This window comes from Salvelinus namaycush, chromosome 35, assembly GCF_016432855.1.
Source record: "Salvelinus namaycush isolate Seneca chromosome 35, SaNama_1.0, whole genome shotgun sequence".
Lineage (NCBI taxonomy): Eukaryota > Metazoa > Chordata > Actinopteri > Salmoniformes > Salmonidae > Salvelinus > Salvelinus namaycush.
The window spans coordinates 31,500,852-31,527,728 of NC_052341.1; the positions used below are offsets into that span (position 1 = coordinate 31,500,852).

Sequence of the window (26,877 nt, forward strand, 5' to 3'; positions counted from 1 at the left end):
TATAGAGGAGCACTGAGTTTATTGTAAATTGAGACCATATCCTTTCCCCCTCCCCCCAATATACTCTATACTTTCCCCAAATAACTATTCTTCTATATGAAGTAACGATAGAAGTAGCCTGTGCCAATGGACTACATGGACACTGAAAATAGCATTCAAACGAGGAAATATACCATGTCTGTCAATAACGTGACTGTGGTCAGGTGAGAGAGGCAGGTACGGTAGATGAAAATGTACTTTAACAAACTTAGTGTGTGGTGAGAAAGAGACAGAAGTAAAGATGGAACGATACAGTGGGAGATAGAGATGGGTAAAGGGTGATCCCCTTTACCCCTCTGGGGAAGGCCGTGTGTGTACATAGCTAATGGTGAGTGAGTGAGTGAGTGAGTGAGTGAGTGAGTGAGTGAGTGAGTGAGTGAGTGAGTGAGTGAGTGAGTGAGTGAGTGAGTGAGTGAGTGAGTGAGTGAGTGAGTGAGTGAGTGAGCGATTACTCCCTCACTCACTTCCCCGAGCGAGCGAGCGAATGGGATGGTGAATATGTGTATGAGGGTGGGAGAGAATGGGTGTGTGGATGCATGGGGTACAGTATATGTTGGGCGGGAATGGATGAGTAAGTCGATGGATGGGTGTAAAGGCGTCCGCATGCTTCCCAGGTGATTCAGTTCGGTAGAGTTTGTGCATATATTATGACGCTATTTTCTGACGTTTTTGTGTTGTTTGGGCACACAACATTTTTCCCGAGGCAAGCCGAAGTTCGTAGCCTAAGTCTACGCCCTTTCGTTGGTGATTGATTGAAGAATCCCTACTGTTGACCAATCAGTCAAATGTATTTATAAAGACCTTTTTACATCAGCTGATGTCACAAAGTGCTATACAGAAACCCAGCCTAAAACCCCAGACAGCAAGCAATGCAGATGTAGAAGCACGGGGGCTAGGAAAAACTCCCTAGAGAGGCTGGAACCTAGGAAGAAACCTAGAGAGGAACCAGGCTCTGAGGGGTGGCCAGTCTTCTTCTGGCTGTGCCGGGTTGAGGTTATAACAATAAAGTCTTTGTTGTCATTCAGCGAGTGACGACTCGTTTCCAAGCAAATTTCTTAATTGAAAAATACTGCTCCAAACATGTTAATGTAAAATTGCATGACTAAGATCTCCTCTGCAAAAACATCAAAATGAATGACAGATTAGATCAATTCTAACTATTTTGAGGAAGTGTATACAATTCTAACTATTTTGAGGAAGTGTATACTGGCTATGGAGTCTCAAAAAGGACAAATGGTACCACTGCCAATTTGTTCTTGTTTCTCAAGCAAAGCTCTTTTAAGGGAGTATGCGAGCACACTCGTTTGGTTCGGCTAGCAGAGTTCAGCTAGGCGCCAGTCCTACTGAAGCATGCTGACACCTTTAGTGTGTCTGAGAGGATGGGAGGTTGGGACAGGCTTGGCTTGGGTGGGCAAGGATGGGAGGTTGGGACAGGCTTGGCTTGGGTGGGCAAGGATGGGAGGTTGGGACAGGCTTGGCTTGGGTGGGCAAGGATGGGAGGTTGGGACAGGCTTGGCTTGGGTGGGCAAGGATGGGAGGTAGGGAGAAGCTTGGCTTGGGTGGGCAAGGATGGGAGGTAGGAACAAGCTTGGCTTGGGTGGGCAAGGATGGGAGGTAGGGACAAGCTTGGCTTGGGTGGGCAAGGATGGGAGGTTGGGACAGGCTTGGCTTGGGTGGGCAAGGATGGGAGGTTGGGACAGGCTTGGCTTGGGTGGGCAAGGATGGGAGGTTGGGACAGGCTTGGCTTGGGTGGGCAAGGATGGGAGGTAGGGACAAGCTTGGCTTGGGTGGGCAAGGATGGGAGGTTGGGACAAGCTTGGATGGGGTGGGCAAGGATGGGAGGTAGGGACAAGCTTGGCTTGGGTGGGCAAGGATGGGAGGTTGGGACAAGCTTGGCTTGGGTGGGCAAGGATGGGAGGTAGGGACAAGCTTGGCTTGGGTGGGCAAGGATGGGAGGTTGGGACAAGCTTGGGTGGTGTAAAGGGTGGAGAAACCGGGGAGGGGGAGGTGGAGAGGGATGGATTTGGCTTGGGAGAGAGAGAAGGAAGTATTTAACTATACTACAATGTCATTTTTTTGTATTTTTGTGATTTGCAAACCTGCTGTAATATGAATGAGTTCTGGACAGATTAGGAGATGTCAAGTCAAGTATTTGGGGTGGCCGGTAACCTAGTGGTTAGAGCGTCGGACTAGTAACCGAAAGGTTGCAAGATCGAATCCCCGAGCTGACAAGGTAAAAATCTGTCGTTCTGCCCCCGAACAAGGCAGTTAACCCACTGTTCCTAAGCCGTCATTGAAAATAAGAATTAGTTCTTAACTGACTTGCCTAGTTTAAATAAAGGTAAAATAAATCAAATAAAAATGATTATTCCTTGTTTGTCATTATAGCTAAGATTCAATGGTGGTTATTGGTGAGAGTGGAGAGGGGCTCTATCCAGGGGTTGGGACGGGGTGATTGGGAGGGCATCAGAAACTTCTCTGAGGTGTATATTTGAATTTAATTTACAAGGTAATATAAACTGAGCACAATACTTCAGTGGTAGTCTTTCTCCAATGTACAGTATGAACAATGAGATATTTCTGTATTTCATTTTCAATAAATGTGCAAAAATGTATCAACTTATTTTCACTTTGTCATTATGGGGTATTGTGTGTTGGGAAAAAATCTATTTAATTGAATTCAGGCTGTAACACAACAAAATGTGGAAAAGGTCAAGGGGTGTGAATACTTTCTGAAGGCGCCGTATTAAATGGGTCATATCTTCCACTTTTAACGTTGAATAAATGAATGTGAACATTTCTATTTCAGAATCTAGACATACATTGTTAGAGCACACTAGAAGGAGTATAATGACACCTAGATGTTGTCTGTATCATCTATGGTTCACAGATTATAGGGTCTTACAGGAGGCATGCATATGTCTAAAAAGGACCTAAAATGGCCACTTTCATCATCATTACACCTAAAATGGTTTGTGACACAACTGTAAAAGGAATATCAAACATCCTTCTTCCCCATTAAGTTTCTATGTTCGAATTGCCAGAACAGTCTGAGATACCCCGGAAAATATTTCCGGGCCTTTCTGACGTGGAGCCGCCCATATATATTCTAAGAATATGGCATTAAATGAGGATTCATTGCTAGTGGTGGTGAAGCTGATAGTTCTGTCTGCACAGCTGATCCAGGCTCAATTTAGCTGTGCTAAGTAAGGCTTAGCTAGGCCAGACATGGGTTTTTGGCCCAATGTTCTCTAATGTTCTAAGGTTAGTGGGCTGGTTAAGCTGAAGCCAGCTGTCTGCTACAATAGCTTACACACACAAACACCTCACACATACTGTGGGTCTTAATGCACACCTCAATGCCTATCCGCTTTAGCTGTGAACTAGACTATTTGGCAACAGAAGCGGAGCACTTAATAAATGGACTTAAATCACTGGTTCAAGTTCAGGGCTTAGTGCTGTCATGTCCTTAAGTAAGGCACTTAGCTTCAACTTCTCTCAGAAAAGGTTCAGTTAGGAATCAAAGGGAAGACGGGTGCATCCCAGGCACAGTGTACCCATGCTTACCTATACTGTGTTTCTCCTCTCTTTTGTCTTTCAGAACAAGTGGGACAAGAGATCCTGGCTAACTTACACAGTGACCGCGAGAAGATCCAGAGATCCAGAGAGCGGGTGAGAACAGTTGCACGCGCACATCCAGAACACACACACGTGCCGGACACGAACCGTTACCCTCTTAATCTAATGAGTGTGTAAAGGCCTGCGCTCGAAGGACAGTGGGATTGAAGGCTAGAACAAAGGGCTGGTGACAACAAGGCATTCTGGTTGGTTAGGGACATTCACCACCTCCACCGCTGTGCTCATGAAGGCATTGTGTGTCCCATGTAAGATGATGTAAAACTGTCTAATTGAACACACAAGCATCCACACACAGAATCGCGCACACACATGCACGAACGGACAAACACACACACACACACACTGACTGCATAAAGAACTGAGCGTTAAGCCTTGCAACTCTCTCTATCACTTTCCCCTCTTTCCTCTCTCATCTTTATCACACTTAGAGCATTAGACTCTGACCCTCTCTCCCCACCCCACCCCACTCGCCCCCCCCCCCCCCCCCCCCCCCAGACAGGTAGAGCAGAGAGAGCCCCAGCACGGTGAGGGGCCCTCTGACGGCACCCTCTACGGAGAATGCTTTAAGATCACAACATGGCAGTGGGCCTCGCAGGCGATTTCAAAGGAAATCAAACATCTCCTTTCAAAAGGTCTGCCTGCCGCTAAGGAGGATGGTCCCTCGCTTTCTCTCCCTCGTTTTCTCTTTCCCATGAGCCTGCACAGGCCCCCCTCTTCCTTTTTAAAGACAGTTTGTGGGGCAAAAAAAGAGGGAGGGGGGAAGAGAAGAAAAACATGATGTGAAGACATACAGGATGGAAGGATCGGTAAACATCTTTCTCGCATGAAAAAGACAGAGGATGAAGGAGTTTGGGGGGCATCGTTTAAGCATAAATATAGAGACGCACACTTGCATTCACAAGCAGTGGCGCACACACACACACACACACACACACACACACACACACACACACACACACACACACACACACACACACACACACACACAGCAGAAGACATGGCTTTTCCCTACAGTCAAAGCAGGTGTGATTTTTTCTTTTTCTGGTATCAATGGAGGTCGACAGCAGACCCTTGAACTTGGGGCCAAAAGTAGATGTCCTTTTTTTAACTTCACTCACTGAGGCCCCGTCACCAATCCTCACAGTATATGAACTCCTTAAATACTTCATTACAATGTATTGTTTGCCTTATTGCCTCATCAATCTTAGGCTATATCTCATAAATGGGCTCTTTGATATGGCTGAGAGAGCGAGAGAATGAGGGAAAGCCAGAGTGTGAGATTGATTCAGAAAGTGAGAGAAAGAAAGCGGGAAGGAAAGAGTGAGATTGATTCAGAGAGAGAGAGAGTAGTATTTTGGGAGAAAAGTGGGAAGTCTCTGGGGAGCGATCCATCCATGGGGTTTGAGAGAGACATCAGGCGGCTGTGGGGCGGGTGTCAGAGCCAGCAGCCAAACCCGCCCAGAACCACATCTGTCCCTGAGCCTGTTCAGCCTGGCAACCAGCACGGTCCTCAAAACAGCATGCCAGAACAACCCTCACATGGAGAGAGGGAAAGAAAGGAGAGTAGTAACCAAAACTTTTTGGGTTACTACATGATTCCGTACGTGTTATTTCATAGTTTTGATGTTTTCACTATTATTCTACAATTTAGAAAATAGTACAAATAAAGAAAAACCCTCGAATGAGTAGGTGTGTCCAAACGTTTGACTGGTAGTGTCCGTCACGCTTCTCGTGTCACAGAGGCTGGAAACAAAAACAGAAATGTGACCCCAAAGAGAGCGAAAGAAAAAGAGAGATACTAAAGGATATTCATTATTGCGCACGGGACATCGTAAGTACTGTTCAGTACAACACAGTACAGACGTCGGTGGAGACATCTCTCCATGTTGCTATTTACCTTGACCCCTTAGTTGTTTGTACGAAGCAAGCAGTTGTGAAAGATCTCAACAGGGAAATGTCGAACACAAATGGGGGGGGGGGGGGGGGGACAAGAACCAGTCACAATAATGAAAAGAGTAACACTACAGATGGATCGGATTGTGCCATTAGTGTGTAGATGTGAAAGTAGGAATAATCCGAAACCACAGCGAACCTGAAGGCTACAATCCTGCACAATGTCTTATATACAATGTGTTCAGTTACTGTGTGTTCCTTCAACCGTACATGTTTATCTTTCACTTTACAGGCCCTTCTCTCGTTCTCTGTTTGTCTCTCTGAATCTTTTTCTGTCTCACATCTTTATCCCAGTTTTATTCTCTGCATCTCTTTCTCTCTTTCTCTCCCACATTCTTCCCCAGAGACTCTCTCCCAGTCTCACTCACCCCTCAATCCCCAGCTGAGCCGTGTCCTATATGGACTGTGGTATGTCTGTGTGTTACACCTCTCCTTTCTCTGTTCCCCCTGCTTCTAGCTGAGAGAGACCGATGCCAACCTGGGCAAGAGCTCCCGCATCCTAACGGGAATGCTGAGAAGGTAAGAGGCAGGTAGGGACCATGATTCTAACGCACCTCTCTGCAGATGTCTTCACCTGTGTCATCAGCCACATTCACGTCCGCTCATTTAGTCCCAGGTGCACTTGAGAAGGGCCCTAATAGGCAGTCTGCAGTGATGTAGACGACTCTTTTCTGCGGTTAACTATGGTATAGTTCCATCAGTCTAATGCAGAATGATACTGTGTAAGAGCTGTCCAACAACCAATACTGGATGCTTTTTCTACGAACAAGAAAAACACAAGCTGTATGCAGTACACTCCGGCAATTTTCGAAATTTTCACAAACACACATACCACCACCCCTAGCCAACTCGCGCTCTCTGTCTCTCTCTATCTGTCTCTCTCTCTGTCTCTCTCTCTCCTTCTTTCTTCCTTACTCTTACCCACATCCGTTCACTCACAAGCATACAACCCCCCTCTCTCTCTCTCTCACACACACACACACACACACACACACACACACACACACACACACACACACACACACACACACTCAGACTCAGCTTAATGTCTTGTCACATCTCCATTTTATAAAGTGCCTCTGCGCCTACCCCTGAACCGTGACGCCGCGGTTTTGTTTCTTTTCTCTTTTTTTTATTTCCCAGTGTGGTTTTTGATTAAGAGTAATATGTAAATGACACCAGCTAAATTTTAAATCCCTGTGCTAGGAAGGAAGTGCCAATTGAAATAGATGCTTCAGTGCCTTTAGACAATCAGGGGCAGGCGCGGGCGGTGTGGAGTGCTAGCAGGAGACCAGGCAGGGCTGTGACGCCGACTGTAACCAATATTTCTGCATAGGTCTCCATTTTGTCAAGTCTGATTAGAGGAGGCCTGGGCTCGCCTGGTGTCACCCAGAGCTGTCCAGAAATCATTCATCATCCCCCCCTTTCCCTTGTCCTCCCCCGCTGCCCCTCCTCCCCCTGCCGCCTCCACCCGGGCGCTAAAGTAAATAACACCCACTTATTTCAATATTATCATATTAATGTTAAAGTTCAGCTGTCACCTAATGGGAAGACTTAATCAAACGTAGCATTTAAGAGCGGTAGCGCCTGCCTAGCGCTCGCAGGCTCGCGGCTTCCTCTGGTTAGCCCCGACTCTCAAATCAGGATTTATTAGGTCTTTCTAAAGCTGGTCGGCCCCCAACCTCTTCCCAACCGCTGTCTTGCTTTCTGCTTCACGGGGCTTCCCATTCTTCTTTTGACAAATACCAAGCATTTTTACTCCTTTTTCCTTTAGCGTTTAAAGAAAAGAAAGTCTTTGGTTGTACGGTTTTGTTTACGTTTCTTCATCTCTAAACGTCATTTATAACCAGGAAAGGGGACAGCGAAACAAAAGTGTCACATGGTGTAGTTTTGATATTAAGGCCGTCTACCGTTTTTGTGAATTTCATTACTTGCTCCTGTAGGTTTCACACATTTGATTGTTGTATTTTTATTAGTCATGTAAATTGTTGCGCTGTTTGGGGGGGGGGGTTTTGGTGTTGGCGACCTTCGTTTAGGCGGCTTGCTGTGTTTTGTGTTTTAAGCTTGCCAGTAGTGTGCAAAAGAGTTCTAGTGTTATATGTAAATGAGGCCAGTAGGGGAACCTCTACTGCTATGCAACTTCAGCTGTGCTGCGCAAATTAGCTTCTGGTACTCATTTGCTACTCTCCTTTTCAACTTTTTAATACTGAAACTCTTTCGAACTTAACTGTTAGAGGGTGCCTTACCTCGTATCGACCCTGTTAAAAAAACACATTTCACTGCGCCTATCCGGTGTATGGGACAATAAATCATTTTTTAAAATTGACTATTTAACGCTTTGAATGCAATATGTGTAATGTAATTCGATCAATACTGAAATTGCTTGGATATTAAAAAGTGAGTGAAAAAGGACAGGATTGCTCAGCGAGAGAGAGAGTAAGATAACGTCGTAGCGGATTTAAGTTGAGACGCTGGTCTTGTCACCTCTCCTTCTCTGTTTCTCCTGGTTGATCCGGAGGAGAGCCACTATGAATGCTGGATATCACTCCAGCTGAGCATCAATTACACACTCATTAGTAGGTCTGTTATTTTGGTTCAAGGCAGCTAATTAACTGAAAGATAGTGAGAAAGAAACCTCACTTCTCTAAGAAATACTCTTTAAGATCAACACGTCGGAGTTAGTTGTTGGTCTAGTGACACAGTTAAATAGTATTTATTTAACGGCATAAGTTAATGTCCACGATACTAATTGGTTGAAATGAAACCCTGAATCTACAGGACTGGAGTTGACTAAACCCTGTCCTATGCTAGTCCTCTTCTACAGTACATGCCCTGGCATGTCATAGTCCCTCAATTACTTAGCCTAGTGTCGGCTGGTGGAGGGCTTCTTCCTCAGCACACCCTTAAATTATTCATCCAATCATCTGGGCTCCTGAGGGTTTTAATGATATGGTCATGGTGATCTCATTAACGTTGAATGCTAATGCCAATATATATATTTTTTTTAAAGTAGTAATGTCAATGATACTCATCGGGAGTTAAGCGGTATGAAATGGATCGTGCACGATTAGAACGCTCCCCGTTATCAATGGCCGCTGGTGCTGGTAAGCTGCAGTTCTCCTCAATGACGAGCTGTCAGAACATCTGCTAATGTTGTGTTTAAGAGGTATTCAGGAATAGTGACACACGATTGAGTCATCGACCCATATCAGTCAAGTCATATCGATAAACTTGCGGAATCATATCAATTCATTAAGAGGATTGCATATTATCACACCGCGTATATTCTGAATGACATGTTGTCAGATGGAAGCTGGACCTTCCCGTGCTCGACCTTGGGAAGAGGAATGCTGGCAGTAAGACAAGAGCAGTAGGCAGTAGTGTCCTCTGTGTTTTGAGGTCTTTGTTGGTGGTGCCACTGGCCTGTGAGGGGTGTAAGGATCGGCTGGTGGTGGAAGCCATGGCTGATTAGAGGAGCCACAGGCCCCAGCTCTCTCCTCAGTTATCTCAGTGCCATGGGGCCCTGACATTACAGCCCTCACACTGCGGTCACAAAATGGCTCCCATGACTTTGCCCCGACAGAGGTGGACTGTCTGTGGTGGGAACGGAGCCGACTCCTGCTGCTACGGCAATCATGTCCAGCATCTCCTCCCAGCCACAGCACACAGCAGAACAGAGCGGTCAGAGAGTTAAGATGCAGCTCCAAACCCAGTTATGACCGCCGGGGTTCTGGAGGGTTCTGGGAAGGTGGGGCTGGATGGGGAGGCAGGGTAGGAGGGATTGGTCTTGCTCTCGCTGGCGGCTGATCCCACATGCAGGTGGTCGAGTCAGTCGCCAGGCAGATCAAAAAGTCAAACCCCTGGGTGGACCTCTCTTTGAAATGGGAATGGGGCCGAGATATCAGACAGAAAACATAAGCAAGCCCCGGCCGCGGAAGAGCTCCATATTCATGGCGTTAGCAGGGCTGGCAGTGGCAGGCAGGGGCCCCAGCCTTCAGAGGAGGGCTCTGGTCGCTCTGGACACTGATTAAGAGATCAGCACTTGGCCTGGTGCTAGGACGCTAGACCCAGCATGCTAACTCCCTTCAGCTCCAGAGAACCCACCAATGACCGACGGTGTGCAAGAGCAGCGCACCTTAGCCCATTCGCTAACTTTCTCCATCCTGGCCAATATTCTATGCTAATATTATACGGAATGCTATACTACACTAATAGCCCTCAACCTGGGCTAGCTCACTTGAGCCAGGGCTTATACACTGCAAACTGGACTACCAGTGCTGTGGTAGAACTAACAATTCTGTTCAGGCTTACATGCATCCTGACCAGGATAACTTTATGTGTATATACATTATGTCTCGTTTTGTTAATAAAATGTCCAAATCAATTCTTATTATTGCTAGTACATGCAACGATAGTTAAAGAAACCCTGGGTTGTTAGGACATTGTGTCCACACGTTCACGTCTTCACACCCGCCCCCTTCAGGAAAGCAGCTGGAGACAGGTCTCTCTCCCTTTTTGATTCACTGGAAAGTGGAGTTGCAACGATGGGCTTTCGAGAGAAAGAAGAAGAAGAAGAGGAGAAAGAGAGAAGAGCGTGGCTGCGTTCGTTCGCGTGTTTGCCAGTCCCATTAAAGTGACATTTGCAAACAATGTCAGGAGGGAAGGAGATCAAAGAGCGCCGCCTCAGAAAAGCGCTGGGAGAAGGGAGCTCTGATGTCCTGAAGATCTCCAAATTTAGACCCGTTCCTCCAGTATTGGCTGAGTTTCTCTCTTTCCCAGTGCTGGAATATTAACTATGTGATATGTAGGTCATATAATTAATGGAATTCAGCTCCACCAGTGGGCTGTGGCTGGATGCAAATGGAAGGAAGTCTTGGGGGCCCTCTTGAAGTCTTGCTGTGAAGTCAAACAAAAATATTTGATATTTTTTGTAATTGAAGCTGAAAGACATAACAAATTATAGTTCAGTGTGTGTGTTTTTTTTCCTCTCTTCTCGTTCCTCCACTTTAGTCCTTTTTTCCTGTTCTTTTATTGATTTGGTTTGCCTTTTTGGAGGAGGAGCAGAGGGAAAGCCTTGTTAAGATGCGAGAGTCGGGGGAGTGAGAGAGAGGCTTGGGTGGAGCAGTGATGGAGGGGGTATGGCATCTTCTCCCTCTTCGCGTGCACTCCCACACACACACACACATACACACACACACACACACACAGGAACTGCACACATCGCCTAATGTACACACACAGAATCCCTCACTAGAACTTGTACAATCAGTCTATTTCATTTTCAGCTGGGTGAAGGCGATAACCTGCTATCGAGTTTTCACCCAGGCGTGCGCCATAATTCCTATGGAAAAATCACAATGATCTTTTGCGAAAGACATATAATAGATATCCTGTTCCTGTCTCCGTAGTATTCTGGTCATAACTGTGGCCTGAGCACTCGCACTGCCGTCCCAGGACCAGCACACCAGGGTAGACTTTGCTCCGCATCCCTTCCCGACTCCGTAATGAGAGCTGCCGTTGGACCTCACCTGTCCGCTACGCTTCTGATGATGTGATGTTCATCTCTTCCAACTCTGACTATCCAAATCACCTCCGCTTGGTTTTTGGGCCAACAAGCCTTTTTTATTAGCCTGCTCATTAGGACGAGTCACATCCACGTGATGACCGTTGGTCGAATGTCTACCAAAGTCAAAGTTTGATCAGTCTGAAGAGGTTTGGTTTCGATAGTTTAAAGCAACATGTTTGATCAAAGGTCATGCAACAACAACAAAAAATGACCCCCCCCCCCCCCCTGTTTTCCATTGGGTAATATTTCCAGTTGAACTCATTTCTTCAAGCCAGACAGGCTGGAATAGCCATAGCATAGCGCATAGCGCCTATCCCGAGAGTGGCGGACCAATCCCAACGGATGCCTCTGATCTGTTCTTCCATGTTGCGGCGGATCATTTGTACTCCGTTCCCTCTCGCCTCTCGATTTTATTCAGCATGGCTGATATCACATTGGCGTTTGCTTTTCCTCCCTCTGGGTCGGCCTATCTGCTCCCTCTGTGAACTTCTCGTGTTTTACTCTTCTGTTTCCCTGGCAAACGAGTGAAGTACCAAAGCGTGAATCGTAGCTGGCTACCTCTTTCGCCCATCGCTGGTGAAGGCAGCTGGCTTTTGTTAGTGTGTGTGTGTGTTTGCAGTACACGAGAGGTTCAGTAGGGGATACAGCGGTACAGTAGGGACAGCGTTTTAGAGCTCAGTGCCAAGTGTACAATGCTGAAAGACTTTATGAGAGCAGGCCTCTGTGGATTGGAGACCTTTATCTAGACTAGATCCGTGTACAGAGGGGCTTCATCACCAATCCACATAAATACGTTGATTGTGTAGCTATGGAAGTAATGGCAGACTGGGAGGAGCTCCAGCTAGTGTCAAGCACAGAGATAAAAATATAAAAAAACAGGAGAAATGGACAGTATCTTGTGTATTCCACCACAGCGTTCCTCTTTGAGTTTGTAGAGTTGTAAGTGGGCCTACTGGCTGGCAGAAAACTTTTGGTGTGAGAAACAATAGCTTCTCCATGTACTTGAAGGCTTTTTGTTGTTGTTGCGTGTGTTCTTTTACAGTACATTCCGTTTAGTGAGATAGGTACGTGTGTGTGTGTGTGTGTGTTTCCGCTAGTGTGTGTGTTTCCACTAGTGTGTGTGTTTCCACTAGTGTGTGTGTTTCCACTAGTGTGTGTGTGTGTGTTTACGCGCACGTGTGTGTCTGGCTGCTGGGACAATGACAGGGTGCGCCTGAGCCTCATTACCAGCCACTCCGAGCCAAACAAGCAGCACTGCCACCTATCTCTCTCTCTCTCTCTCTCTTTCTTTCTCTCTCTCTCTTTCTTTCTCTCTCTCTCTCTCTCTCTCTCTCTCTCTCTCTTTCTTTCTCTCTCTCTCTCTCTCTCTCTTTCTCTCTCTCTCTCTTTCTTTCTCTCTCTCTCTCTCTCTCTCTCTCTCTCTCTCTCTCTCTCTCTCTCTCTCTCTCTCTCTCTCCTTCTCTCTCTCTCTCCTTCTCTCTCTCTCTCTCTCTCTCTCTCCCTCTCTCCTCTATCTCCCCCCCCGTTAGAGAATGCTGATGGGACGCTTTTTGGGAAAGGAGAAAGACACAAACAAGCCTGGGCTGCAGAGAATGGGGTTGTTCACAAGGGCAAAGATGGGCTCATGTTTTATATAAGGAATGCCTTTGTCTATTGAGGGACGCGACTGTCTTTCTCTTCTCTGCATCATTAACTGTACCACACCTATAGTTGCAATGCCCCTAGGCCTTAATGGGGGTCAGATACGGCTATATTTCACTTACTATATATACAGTGCTAATATGTGATATCAGTCTAATATGTGATATCAGTCTGTCATTTCCCTGCTTTTGGATTGTCTTGGAAGTTGCCTGTAAGTTGCTGAAGTTTGCAGTCCTGTGCAATGCTTCCAAATGATTTAAATTCCAGATAAGGTTAGTGCTGCACATGGCAATGTAACCTTTTAAAGACGATGAGCAGATACAGCCATAGCAGCCTATCAATCAACTAGTTTTCCGCCCTGGAACAGGGACTTTTACTGTCATACTTTTCCCAACACCGTGAGGTCAACCCCGTGTGACATTGAGGTGATGGTTTTATTCGCCCTCTCTGGTTGTGTTCCGGTTCAGGCGCTTTTCCCCTCCGACATCGACAGGCCGTTCCGACGAGCTGACTGGAGATCAGTGGCGCCTTCCCCCCCTTGAAGTTGTTTCAGGTGTCACTCCAAGGGTACCCGCCCCGTTTGATCTGCCGTCGAGCGCCAGTCGGGCTGCAGCACCCTCTGATTCGCCCGTCAGACGTCCAAAAGTTCTGCCACTACTTTTGAGTGATGGCAAGGGAAGCTTGGTGGCAGTGGTATCGACGTGTTGCGGTGACAGTTAGGAGGAACTGGTCTGAATACTGGTTTGAATACTTAACTCTTGAGAGTAGCCACTGGGGAAAGCCTTCATTCGCCTCACTGTATAAGAAGACAGCGTGAAGGTGTGACTTCTTCCATATGGTTCTCCAGACCCAGACAAAACACAAAACGGCTACAACACCAAAAAGGAGACCAAATAAACATAAAAAACCGATTGACACAGTGATCTCATTCGAAGCCTTGTCGTACGAAGTGCAAAAAGCGCCCACTCCTCAAACATCTTCGATGCTGTCCAAAGGAGGTCCCTGCCTTCTGGAGGAATGAAAGAAGAGCTAGTATGCAGAGGACGAAACGGATCAAACGGAAAGGAGGGAATGTTCTGTGGATATCTGTGCGGACACAGACGTCTGCACTTCCTCTCTTTCATTCCCTGTTTCCTTCATTCCTTCCTTTTCCACCTACTGTTTTTGCTGAAATTACAGGTGAGCTCCCAAACTGTGGCGGGCCCATCCTTTCGTCAGGCGAAAGAAAGAGAGAGAGAGACGCTTCTCGTTGTTGTTTGCGGAACCCACTCTCCCTTTGTGTGGCTCGTGATAACTTATTCAGCGCGGCCTGTTCATCCAGGGGTTGAGCGCGGGCGTCCGTCAAGACGAAAATAATGAGGCGACACGGAGAAACTCCTCTCCCCTTCGCCTGGGTCGCATCCACCCTGCCCCCCCTCCTCTTCCAGCCTACCATTATCAACCAATTTGCCATAATAGGGGGCCTTATTTTGGACATTTTGAAGCAATTAGAACCTATCACACTGTTCCTCCCCTGGCTGTCGTCCCTGCCAGTATGCCATTGTATGTGTGTGTGTGTGTGTGTTTACATCTGGGCTCTGCGCTCCTCTAAACAGCTGCCTCAGAGAATGCAGACGTGGACACTAGGTATGCATGTGGAAGAGAGGCCTGGTTTGTCGCCATGTTTTAGAGCCGTACTGACCCACTCGAGCATGTTGGGTTGGGCCATGCTTTGCCATGCCAGGACATGCCATCACTGTGCCATGCCAAGCTGTTCTGTGCTGGGGTGTTTTAGCCTGTCTTAGTCCGTAGTGCAATGGCTGCCAGGATGAAAGCGCTGTAGCCAAATGACCTAACTTCTTTCTATCAGTCTTCGTCTACCCCTCCCTCTTACTGTATATGGACACATTCGTTTCTGGTGACTAAAAAGGGGATCAATACTTGACCTTACATTTTTGCTACAGGGAGACTTGGTACAGGGAGACTTGGTACAGGGAGACTTGGTACAGGGAGACTTGGTACAGGGAGACTTGCTACAGGGAGACTTGGTACAGGGAGACTTGGTACAGGGAGACTTGGTACAGGGAGACTTGGTACAGGGAGACTTGCTACAGGGAGACTTGCTACAGGGAGACTTGCTACAGGGAGACTTGCTACAGGGAGACTTGGTACAGGGAGACTTGGTACAGGGAGACTTGGTACAGGGAGACTTGCTACAGGGAGACTTGCTACAGGGAGACTTGGTACAGGGAGACTTGGTACAGGGAGACTTGGTACAGGGAGACTTGGTACAGGAGCTCAGATCGTTTTTTTAGCGCCTCGCTTTCCCAATTTTTGTTTTACTCATTTTACAAATTCTCAATGAGCGTTTATCTGCTTTAAATATTCTGCCCTTTGCCATGGAATGTAATAATGCATTGGACCACCACTACTCTCTAGCCTTCAGTGTTGTAGTGCCCTCTTAATAGGAATAAGACATTGTCTGTCAGATTTACTGCACTTACTGATAAAGCGTTCAGTCAAAGGAATAGACAAATACAATATCTGTTGACTTATCAGATTATGGAAGACGAGAGTGAATGTATATCATATCTTTGAGGGGGATCCTTATGTAGTGTTTGTAGACAATTGCATTGATAAAACGCATGAAGAAACATCACCTTTGACTATGTTTTTTGACATCTGGTTGGATGGTTAAGCTGAAACTTTGCTGTTGTTCTTGCATCTCTGATCTCTCTTTGGCTGGGTGCAAAAGCGTGAAATATTTACAAAATGTTGAAGTTCATTTTTTCCCCCCCTCCTTTAAATTGTTTCTCTTCCATCCTTTTTAATAACGTCTCCCTGTCTTGTCTGTCTCTCTGCCTCTCTCTCCTAACCCACCCTAGCAGTGTGTGTGGGTGCGTTTCGAGGGTGGAGGGGCAGGGGCAGGGGGGGTATGGAGAACACAATGCAAGCCTGCTCGTTTTGAGATGTTGACACTCGTGTTGCAGACAGCATAAAAGATTCCCTTTATCCCAGTGGTTGGGAAAATAAAAACAGGACCACATTTTGAAGAAGCTGAAGAGTTTGTAGCGTCACTCCCATCAAGCCTGGGCTTTGTTGGCTGTGGAGAGTTGAGAGGGGCTCCCGTCATGCCACTTCTCAAGAGTTTCAGTCCCTCGTTTTTTTCAAAGCTTCCAGCCTTGAGAGCTTTTATGATTAACACAATGATAGCGTATTGGACAATCGAGGTCTGATAAACAGACCACAGAAGAGAAGACTCCTATCGCTGTTCGCTCGCTTTGAAGGGACTTGTGTAATCCATATTGTCCATATCCTGATTGTACATACTGTATGTAGATGTATGTAGACATACTGTATGTCTATATTCTGTCTGTCTATGTTGTGTATTGCTGGCAGCACCATTTCACCAAGTCAAATTCCGGGTACTGTGTATGCAAATGTGCTTTGAATAAAGGTTATTCTGATTATAATTGCAACCAACCGAGGAAAAAGGTTAGCACGCGGCCAAGAGTTCCAGCAGTACGGTACTTTGGAAAAAGCACTTGCTTTTATAGATCGTTTTTAATTTTTCCCACCACAGCAACAAGATGATGTTGGTTGTTTTTGCATCAAGTGTTAAATCCCTCCATTCAGGATACACTACTGTGAAAATCCTCTACACCTCTGAAAGTGTGATCTGGAAATCCATAAGGGCAGGCCATACAATCGGATGCCCAGCTTCACATTTTTCACACACAAAAAAAATATGAATTCCTTTTGGATTATGTCACTGCAAAACTTATTTTGTAGATACTTTAAAGTTGATTTGGGCGTTCAATTTATGAGATATTGCACTTCAACAGATGTCATCCTGCACAGTAAACACTTCCTAAAGTAAGATAATGACCAAACTAGAAAAGGTACATTTCCTGAAGAGAATTTGTGTGCTTGCTTCAAGCGGTCTAAAAATATTTCCATGGTAGTGGGATGTGTTAAATGTATAATTCAAGTTGAATATAAGTTAAAGCAGTTCAATATACACTGGACAATAATCTAAACGCAACATGTAAATTGTTGGTCCCATGTTTCATGAGCTGAAACGAAAAATCCATGACATTTTCCACATGCACAAAAATTGTATTTCTCTCAAATTTTGTGCAGAAATTTGTTTACATCCCTGTTAGTGAGCATTTCTCCTTTGCCAAGATAATCCATCCATCTGACAGGTGTGGCATATCAATAAGCTGATTAAACAGCATGATCATTACACAGGTGGACCATTTGCTGGGGACAATAAAAGGCCACTTTAAAATGTTCAGTTTTGTCACGCAACACAATGCCACAGATGTCTCAAGTTTTGAGGAAGCGTGCAATTGGCATGCTGACTGCAGGAATGTCCACCAGAGCTGTTGCCAGAGAATTGGATGTTCATTTCTCTACCATAAGCTTTCTCCAACGTTGTTTTAGAGAGTTTGTCCAACTGGCCTCACAACCACAGACCACGTGTAACCACGCCAGTCCAGCGCCTCTACATCCGGCTTCTTCACTTGCGGGATCGCCATTTTCCTGAGGAGTAGTTCTGTTTGTAATGAAGCCCTTTTGTTGGGAAAAACTTGTTCTGATTGTCTGGGCCTTGCTCCCAAGTGGGTGGGCCTGGCTGCAAAGTGGGTAGGCCTATGCCCTCCAAGGTCCACACATGGCTGCACCTCTGTCCGGTCATGTGAAATCCATTGATTAGGGCCTAATGAATTTCTTTCAATTGACTGATTTCATTATGTGAACTGTAACTCAGTAAAATCTTTAATGGTTGCATGTTGCGTTTATATTTTTGTTCGGGATACTATTTCCTCTAGCACATCAAGTATGAAAAATGGCAGAATGACCCTCTGAAATGCTCACCTCAATAAATACATTTAATTAATCAGATTAACAGTTAATAACATTTGCATGGTCCTATCTGTAATTAATTGAATCCCAGCCTTAGTATTCAATTGTTCTTTATCTGTATTTTATGTCAGCCATTGGAACGACACATCTCTTGCCTCTATAGAAATCATAGTGTGCACGAATCAGTGTAGGCCTCACTCAGGTCCTCCTCAGTAAATCACAGCAAAGTGTTTTGGACTCTTTGACCCACATCAGCGTGGCCAACGACCCTTCAGGAAGTGACTGATGTCCAGGCTGGACAGGGTTCATGACATCACGTTCGCTTGATGACACATCTGTGGAAAGCAGCTATTGGGCGATGTTTTGTTCTTTTATACCGCCAGCACACAACCTACGGTGTTTGTGTTTGTGTTGATGCAGTCTGTGAGCTCCTGCACTTCTCCATGCGTGCAGCTTTGTTTCTTGGACCATGAGAGGAGCGTTTAGTGTCGGTTGCAGTGAAATGTGAGGGGAGAGAGGGAGCAGGCCTCACTATACACTCACCCACTCCTTATTGAAGCTCACCGATAAAACTGTGATGTTCTAATTGGTTCATCTTAATTAAGCGCCGTGTGTGTGTGTGCGTGCGTGTGCGTGTGTGTGTGAGAGAGAGAATGCGCCAAACGGAAGTATCAAGCCAAGCGTCTGTGTGTGCACCGCTGGTGACTCAATTTACTCAGTCTCTCCAAGATAAAGACACACAGCTGCCATTTCTCGTTTTATTTGAACACATCGCTCTCACTCTCCCGCAATCTTTTGCCTTTCAATGCCATTCTTTCTCCCTCACACATGGCAGAAGCTTTTATGTCCTGTCTTATGTATTTTATATTTTATTTTCACCCTCCCCCTTTCTTTTTTTCTTTCATTCTCTCATTGTTCCAATACATTTTTGGTGTTTAATTTAATAACTGACTTGAGAGAGCGTTCAGTGTCACTTTGCTTACCTGTGAGTCTTCTGGTCCAGCCTTGAATTGTCTGTTAGATAGGTAACTCTGTGGCTTACCTAAAAGTCTGGATAAAATACTTTGTTTTGTTTTTGTCTCCAGCAAATCTGATTGAATAGTTACTTATTGATCAGTTAGCTTCACCTATGTCACGTATGTGATAAGTCATAATTATTTTCTGTAGCATGCTGTGGCTTATGACATACAGTTGAAGTCAGAAGTTTACATACACTTATGTTGGAATCATTAAAACTCGTTTTTCAACCACTCCACAAATTTCTTGTTAACAAACTATATTTTTGGGAAGTCGGTTAGGACATCTACATAACACAAGTCATTTTTACAACAATTGTTTACAGACAGATTATTTAACTTATAATTCCCTATCACATGTCCAGTCGGTCAGAAGTTTACATACACTAAATTAACTGTGCCTTTAAACAGCTTGGAAAATTCCAAAAAATGATGTCATGGCTTTAGAAGATTCTGGTAGGCTAATTGACATAATTTGAGTCAATTCGAGGCGTACCTGTGGATGTATTTCAAGGCCTACCTTCACTCAGTGCCTCTTTGCTTGACATCATGGGAAAATCAAAAGAAATAAGCCAAGACCTCAGGAAAAAATTTATAGACCTCCACAAGTCTGGTTCATCCTTGGGAGCAATTTCCAAATGCCTGAAGGTACCACGTTCATCTGTACAAACAATAGTACGCACGTATAAACACCATGGGACCACGCAGCCGTCATACCGCTCAGGAAGGAGACGCGTTCCGTCTCCTAGAGATGAACGTACTTTGGTATGAAAAGTGCAAATCAATCCCAGAACAACAGCAAAGGACCTTGTGAAGATGCTGGAGGAAACCGGTACAAAAGTATCTATAACCACAGTAAAACGAGTCCTGAAAGGCCACTCAGCAAGGAAGAAACCACTGCTCCAAAACCGCCATACAAAAGCCAGACTACGGTTTGCAACTGCACATGGGGACAAAGATCATACTTTTTGGAGAAATGTCCTCTGGTCTGATGAAACAAAAATAGAACTGTTTGGCCATAATGACCATCGTTATGTTTGGAGGAAAAAGGGGGAGCCTTGCAAGCCGAAGAACACCATCCCAACCGTGAGGTACGGGGTGGCAGCATCATGTTGTAGGGGTGCTTTGCTGCAGGAGGGACTGGTGCACTTCACAAAATAGATGGCGTCAAGAGGAAGGAAAATTGTGGATATATTGAAGCAACATCTGAAGACATGTCAGGAAGTTAAAGCTTGGTCGCAAATGGGTCTTCCAAATGAACAATGATCCCAAGCATACTTCCAAAGTTGTGGCAAAAAGGACAACAAAGTCAAGTTATTGGAGTGGCCATCACAAAGCACTGACCTCAATCCCATAGAATATTTGTGGGCAGAACTGAAAAAGCGTGTGCGAGCAAGGAGGCCTGCAAACCTGACTCAGTTACACCAGCTCTGTCAGGAGGAATGGGCCAAAATTCACCCAACTTATTGTGGGAAGCTTGTGGAAGGCTACCTGAAAAGTTTGACCCAAGTTTAAACAATTTAAAGGCAATGCTCTCAAATACTAATTGAGTGTATGTAAACTTCTGACCCACTGGGAATGTGATGAAAGAATTAAAAGCTGAAATAAATCATTCTCTCTACTATTATTCTGACATTTCACGTTCTTAAAATAAAGTGGTGATCCTAACTGACCTAAGACATTTTTACTAGGATTAAATGTCAGGAATTGTGAAAGACTGAGTTTAAATATATTTGGCTAAGGTGTATGTAAACTTCCGACTTCAACAATACGTCCCAAAATATGTTGACTTATTTATCCTTTTTCATAAGGGATATTTTATGATAATGTGAACTCTTTAAAGAGTAATAAACATAATGCATCTTGGGGAATGGTGTTTGTTTGACTTGCTGGGAGTTTTTTTCCATTCTTCAGTGCTGTGCTACCATGGCCCATATTCACAGAGTGGCACACAGTAGGAGTGCTGATCTAGGATCAGTTTTGCTGTTTAAATCATAATGAATAAGACTGGGACCTGATCCTAGATGAGCACTTCTACTCTGAGACACTTTGCGAGTGCAGGCCAAGAACAGAGAGGAAAAACACGACGGCCTCAGAATACCTTCAATATTGGTATTTCTGCTGCTTGAGCATGAACGCTGAGAAGTATGTTGTGGAGATTAGATGGGAGATTGAGTTATGTTGCTTCCACACTAGGCTAATTCCTTATCTCAAACACTGCCAGCAGTTTGTGACTCAGCTCATTTTGTTTGTTTATCTGCATTTCGCCTGGATACGTTTTGAAAGAACCAAAGGCTTTGGCTAAACTCTGGTTCGACATTTCATAAAATATAATGACCCTCTGCTCGTCGTCTTGTTATGGAGTGAATTCTAGAATGCCATTTTCATGGCTGTTTCCTCTCTGAGGCCAGCTAAAGTACAATGACAAAGCAGAGTAGACTTTGGATGTCTGGATAACCCCTGATCAATGCAGAAAATGCCTGAGAGCGAGTAACCAAGGCTGAACAGTCTCGTTATAGAGCATCTCATTCACATGCACTTGTATGTCTGTGCCATAGGGCCTAAATGGCTTTTCACATTACTTATCCACCTATTTCTATTAGGATGTTATTGATATTAACCACAGGTCATAAGGTGCTCAACTTCTTGTTATTTGTATGGTAAAAAGACACTGCAGCAGAGACTTATTGGTATATCCTTGCTCTGGGACAGCTCTTGACAAATTCAGGGCAGAGCAGGGCTGGCCTCGACGAGGCATGCAACTCAGTCAGTAATGACCGGTTCCATGCTGCTGTGGCTTCTGGCCCATTGGGTTGTTTGTTTGGAGAGTGGTGCTCGACGGTGAAGTGCTGGCCCAGCTGCCACTGCACTCACCTTCCCCTGGCTGACGGGTTAAGGTTTGGGCCAAGCAGCCAGGCAGGCAGGCAGGGGGGTATTTGGCTGGGCACCTCAGTGCTAGCCCAGGCCCCATGCCAACTGAACGCCAGACTCCTCGACTCAGCTCAACCTGGGCACCCAGCGTCTCCGTGGCGACAAGGAGGTTGGTTTTACACCTCCAGGGTCAACATCATCCTGTCGCTACCTGTCCCAGTTGGGACGGGCCCGGCCTCGCAGAAACCCGCTAGCCTCGCTGTAAATTACACAGTACGTTTTTAACCACACACACAGCACTTTTTCAAAGCTGTTTACTGTACCTCCTTTTTGAAATGTCATTATTTTGATTGAACACCACTATATACCACCATGTTCTTTTTGTATGACTGATAATTTGTCATGAAATTGTGACAATTTGATGGACTTGTTTCTCTTGCATATCTCAGTGGCTACTGTATCTAATAATGATATTCCTCCACCCCCCTCATTTTTTGACTTGTATTTACAATATTAGTTTATTTTACTATTATTTTTTATTACAAACATTCATCGATAGGGCAGAAAAGTAGAGAAAAAGGTTCCTCTCTTTCGCTGTTAAGTAGGGCGAAAAGACTGCTTAACCCAATTTATCATCCATAATGGCACAAAAATTAGGTGTCTGCTGCCAATGCGGCCTATTGGCAGGAGTAGCTTGAGGTACTCTGACCTCTAATTGACCCCTACTTCCACGAAATAATGACATGGCCTTGGATCAGGGCACACACAGAATTCAGAGCCTGATTGTTAGTAATGATTCCTTGTCAGACGTTCAGACAGTCCTATTCATCTTCACAGTTGTAATGATATATCAGATGCTTCTATCCCGGGAATCGAACCCACTATCCTGGCGTTACAAGTGCCATGCTCTACCAGCTGAGCTACAGAGGACTCAAACGTGTATGTACTCAAGCTTGTATTTGTGTTTCAAATGTTTATCTATGCATTGTGGTTGTGTGCATATACAAACACCCCTGCCATACTTCCATACAAGGAGCACTGAATCGGCCTGGAAACCCCTTCAAATCCACAACTTCTCGAGTTGAGTCACTCGGCCAGTTTGTTTATTTGTCCCAATGTGTTCTGGGTCACTGCGCTGCTTCCTGTCTGCTGGCCTACGGTCCTAAACCCCCAGCTCCGATGGCGCCAGGGCCAACACTGCTAAGACGTTAAGGCGAGGTTGTGATTACATTGGCGTCTCTTCCTAGCAGTCTTGTGTCAGTTACCCAGCCTGTTTGCAGAGCCTGTGAATCCCCAACCTCAGTTGACCTGCGTAGTGCGTACACTCACCCCCCCCCCAGCATCATACACATGTGAGGAGCTGTATTATAAGCCAGGACCAGCATTGCTACAATGTTGCACCACCATTGTGTGGAGGTTTGCCCTCTGGCCTGGCAGACAGAGATAGAGCTCTGTCCCTGTACATTTTTGCCTGCCTCTATTTGCGAAGAGGCTGTCGACGTACACCAGTCCCATCAAAAAGCTATCCTGTGGTGGAGCATTTCAGGACAAACTTGACATAAACCATTCTAAACACTGGTTTCCTTTCACAAATCTTTAATTACATATTTTGGTGTAGTCCAAAGTGCAGAGTTTATGGCAAAGCAACCTTGCCACCAAAGCGTATAATAGTGAGGGTTACCACAGGGGACAGTTGGGAGAGGAGCACGAACACATACTGAGGAGACTTGGATGGGAAATTGAACGAGTTGGTGGTCCTGAGAGTTGAGAGAGGATTTCAAGGCTAATCAATGTAGCCGCCGAAAGTTTCAGTACTTTTCCGGGTCGAATTAGTTCTCGAGGAGGCTTTCTGAGAAGAGTTCGGTGTCATCCTTCTCCGCTGTTATTGAACTACTCCATCTGAGGTCGGATAAACTTCTCTTCGTTAGCTGTCGCTACAATGGAAGCTTTTGTTGTCGTCTCGTCCATTGTATTCCGACCCTACTCAATGGGACAAGTGAATCCATCTTCATTGGCCTAGTTGCCATTCAGGCCTCTCTTCTTTCTCGCAACACAAGTCAACTCACTTAAAAGGTGTCCATTGTGTTATTTGTCTCTAATTGCTTCAGTAAACAGTCGAATCCATACCAATCCTCTCCCATGTTGAGAATAGCTTCGTGCCAGTCAGTCATGGTCAAATATATTGAAGAACTAAAACCTCTTAGAGGCTACAGTCTCGTTGCCCTGTGTTCTGGTGTATTATGGCGCATATGAAGAAGGGCATTGTAGCCTTGGACATTGAACAACCCCCCCCCCCTCCAGGCTTTAGTACAATGACAGCAGTGAGGTCGCCTCTAGGCCAGGGCTATGAGAGATGTCAGCTCCAGCAGATAAAGGCCACACAAACAGATGCTGTCGCGTGGTAGTGTCAGCGGCGGACTTGTTTGGCATCTTTTGTGTGAGGAATGTTTCTGGTTTATGAACGCTGTGCATTCTCTCCCCCCCCCCCCCCCCCCCCCCCTCTTATTGTGTTGCGTTACTGCTCTTCATGGAGTGCTAACTGATGTATCGTTTGTGCAAAGTATTGCTTTACTGCGTGTGGAGCTCAAACTTTAATGTTAACATTTGAACTGGCAAAAGTTGTACCTTAATCTGAAGTCATGTTCTGTGACGTGTGAGTCAACCAGGGTGGATGTACACGCTAGCTTGCCTAAAGCCATACATACTAGTGTACTGTTAATGTGAGGGAACAGTCAACCCTCTTACTGAGACGAACTATATAAAGTCCTCTGGACAGTTCAGGCTCAAGGCCTTGCGTTTCAAAATGTTCACAGGATCCTGAAGAGCCCAGTCCCGCAAATGTTCTCAGTCTAACAGGCGTCGCCATGAATCTGTCACTTTATGGAAACCCACCAACTCTCAGGAGCAATGGGGCTTGCAACGCCATCTTAGCGTTTGGGCCATTTAAATTGGGGACCACAGAGTTGAACTTTCTTTTTTTATGTTCAGTCAGTGTTTGAAAATAGAACTGGGTTGGAGAACCGTTAGGGCTCATGACAAGCAGAATTACAGTGCTGCTGTTGGACAGGATACTTTCCCCGTCCAGCCCCAGGGCTGTTCATGGGATCTAGTCCAGGAGACGGATGTGCCTGATGCCCTTTAAACTGTCAGAGTGGCCATTATTGAGCTGCCCTTTCTTTCTCTCGCTCTCTCTCTCTCTCTCTCTCTCTATCCCTCTATCCCTCCCTTCTGGGTTTGAGCGCTTCTCCATCCAACCCGGTGAATAAAATGATTTTTTCCCTCTTTCACGAATATTGCTTTTTTTAATGGTAAACGTTAAGATCCAGGAGCCGATCAATGGTTCTGGTCCTTTGATGTGCCGAGACGCATTACGACGGCCGACTTCTAATTGGCCAGGAGAGCTGTAGGATCGATGTGGGCTGTAATGGGTTGACACAGGATGGGTTTTAGACTTTATTATCATTAATATTTAGACATGACGCGGGAGGACCCGGCTGGGGTTAAATGTACAGCGGCAGCGCGCGCCTTTGATCTAGGAGATAAGCGGATCGATCGGGGGGCCGGTGGAATGAGGTCACAGGAAGCTCGACAAGCGAACGAGCAAATGAGTGGCGGCGCTAGCCAGGCCCCGGGTTTTATCGGATTTCTCTGGGAAGTTTCGACTTGGAAGCTCAGAAAAAGGTCGCTCTTTCATTAAATAGTCTGCTTCAGAAAAGAGGGAAGAAGGTTGGTGACCGGGTTGACATCCATGACTCTTCAATGTTAGATGAACATCACAATAACGACGCATAACATCTGTCTACTGTGCCTTCATAACAACTGCTGGTATAATTATCCCTTTGTATACAAGAGGTGTGAAAGAAGACACAATCGCCACCTCTTTCAGCCTCTAACCTGAGCTGTGGTTTGTTCTTTTGTTCGGATCTATTGTTTTGGAGGTGTCTCTGAGAGTAGGACTCCGGGATCCGGCCCGGTGGGGACTCACCATGCCGAGAGGACTCTCCCCGTCCTCTCCTCGTCGTGTCCCTATCGCATAGCGTCGCCACAGGGCCTGGGATTACCCTTCTCAAGGGGTGGGGCGGTGAGAGACTGGACAACCAGAGAAGAAAGGGGTGGAGATGGCGCTCACTCCTAGAAGCTGTCAGTCAGGGTATTTCTGTTGCGCTGAGCTGTTCCCAAAGGATTGATACCTTAGTCATTGTACTTAGTGGGACAAAGATCGGTAACAGGCAGGACAATTGCGGTCGTCTCGGTTTTCGCCGCTGTGACCCAGTGCCTGACATGGGACAAAGTGGAAAGGCCCCCAGGATCCAGGCCACTGGAGCTGTTGATACTGTACTAGAGAGGAGGGGGGGGATGAGGTGAAGGGGGAGAATTGTCAGTAGTTGTGTCCGAGACTGTGTCATACAAAGACAACCATACGAACAGAAGCTCTTTTACCACATATCTTCACAAATGATACCTTTAAATCAATGTGTGTTTTGTGTGTTTGAGTGTTTCACCTTTTCAAGGATTTGCGACCTTTTGACTCTTCCATCACAGCCTAGTGTCTATATAACACGGGGCGCAGGAAAGGGCGAGGGTCTGTGAGTTGAGGGAGGAATGCACATTTAAAAGTGGAGAGCAAGAGATGAGGAAGAAATAGGAAATGTGGACATAGTTTATGGCTTGGAGGGCTACCCAGGTGATAGTTTCTATCTTAAAACACACATATAAAAGAATATACAGGAAATATAAAGCAAATACAGTCGCATAATAAGAGAGAACATTGTCTTTGCATCACACCAGACCAGATGTCATCCGCTTAGGATAACATTGGCATTTACTTGGACCCACCATCACAATGTCCTCTTTATTCTGTCATCGCCGACTGTGACTGTGGGAACTACCGCGCAAGTCAATAACTCTTTACTGAAAGAGAGAGTCTCGAACTGAGCGCGGTCACGTTAAAGGGTTCTGTGCTAAACCGTGTAGTGCTACTGCTCACGGCTAGCTCCTTCTATATTCATTTCTCTTATTATTTTCCCTGTGTGTCGTATCGGTACAATTTCATGAGACCAAGGCACTGTTGTGAACAAACTGGTGTTGCGCAACAAATGCCCTATTATGTCATTTTTCGGATTGTTACGCCGGCTTGGGCAACGTTAACGCGCCCATTGTTTATTGTGTGATAATTTGCAGATGTGTAAATACAAAGTGCTGATGTGTTTTCAGATGAGGATTGTAGTACAGTAGTTCATGCAGAGTTCTAGTATAGTTTTCTACCTAAACAATAGGGAATGTATTACTTCACGGAATATAATG

The 26,877-nt window shown here is 45.6% G+C and overlaps 1 protein-coding gene across 2 annotated transcripts in view; it reads left to right on the plus strand.

Annotated features, from left to right (window-relative positions):
- Positions 1-26,877, plus strand: part of vti1a (vesicle transport through interaction with t-SNAREs 1A) — a 176,293-nt gene that overhangs the window by 119,464 nt on the left and 29,952 nt on the right. The window contains exons 6-7 of one of the 2 annotated variants that reach the window (XM_038974861.1): positions 3,641-3,711; positions 6,089-6,150. In XM_038974861.1, coding sequence (XP_038830789.1) covers positions 3,641-3,711; positions 6,089-6,150 — 133 coding nt within the window. Of the gene's footprint in view, positions 1-3,640; positions 3,712-6,088; positions 6,162-26,877 lie in introns of both variants that reach the window. The other variant, XM_038974862.1, reaches the window with a different exon arrangement.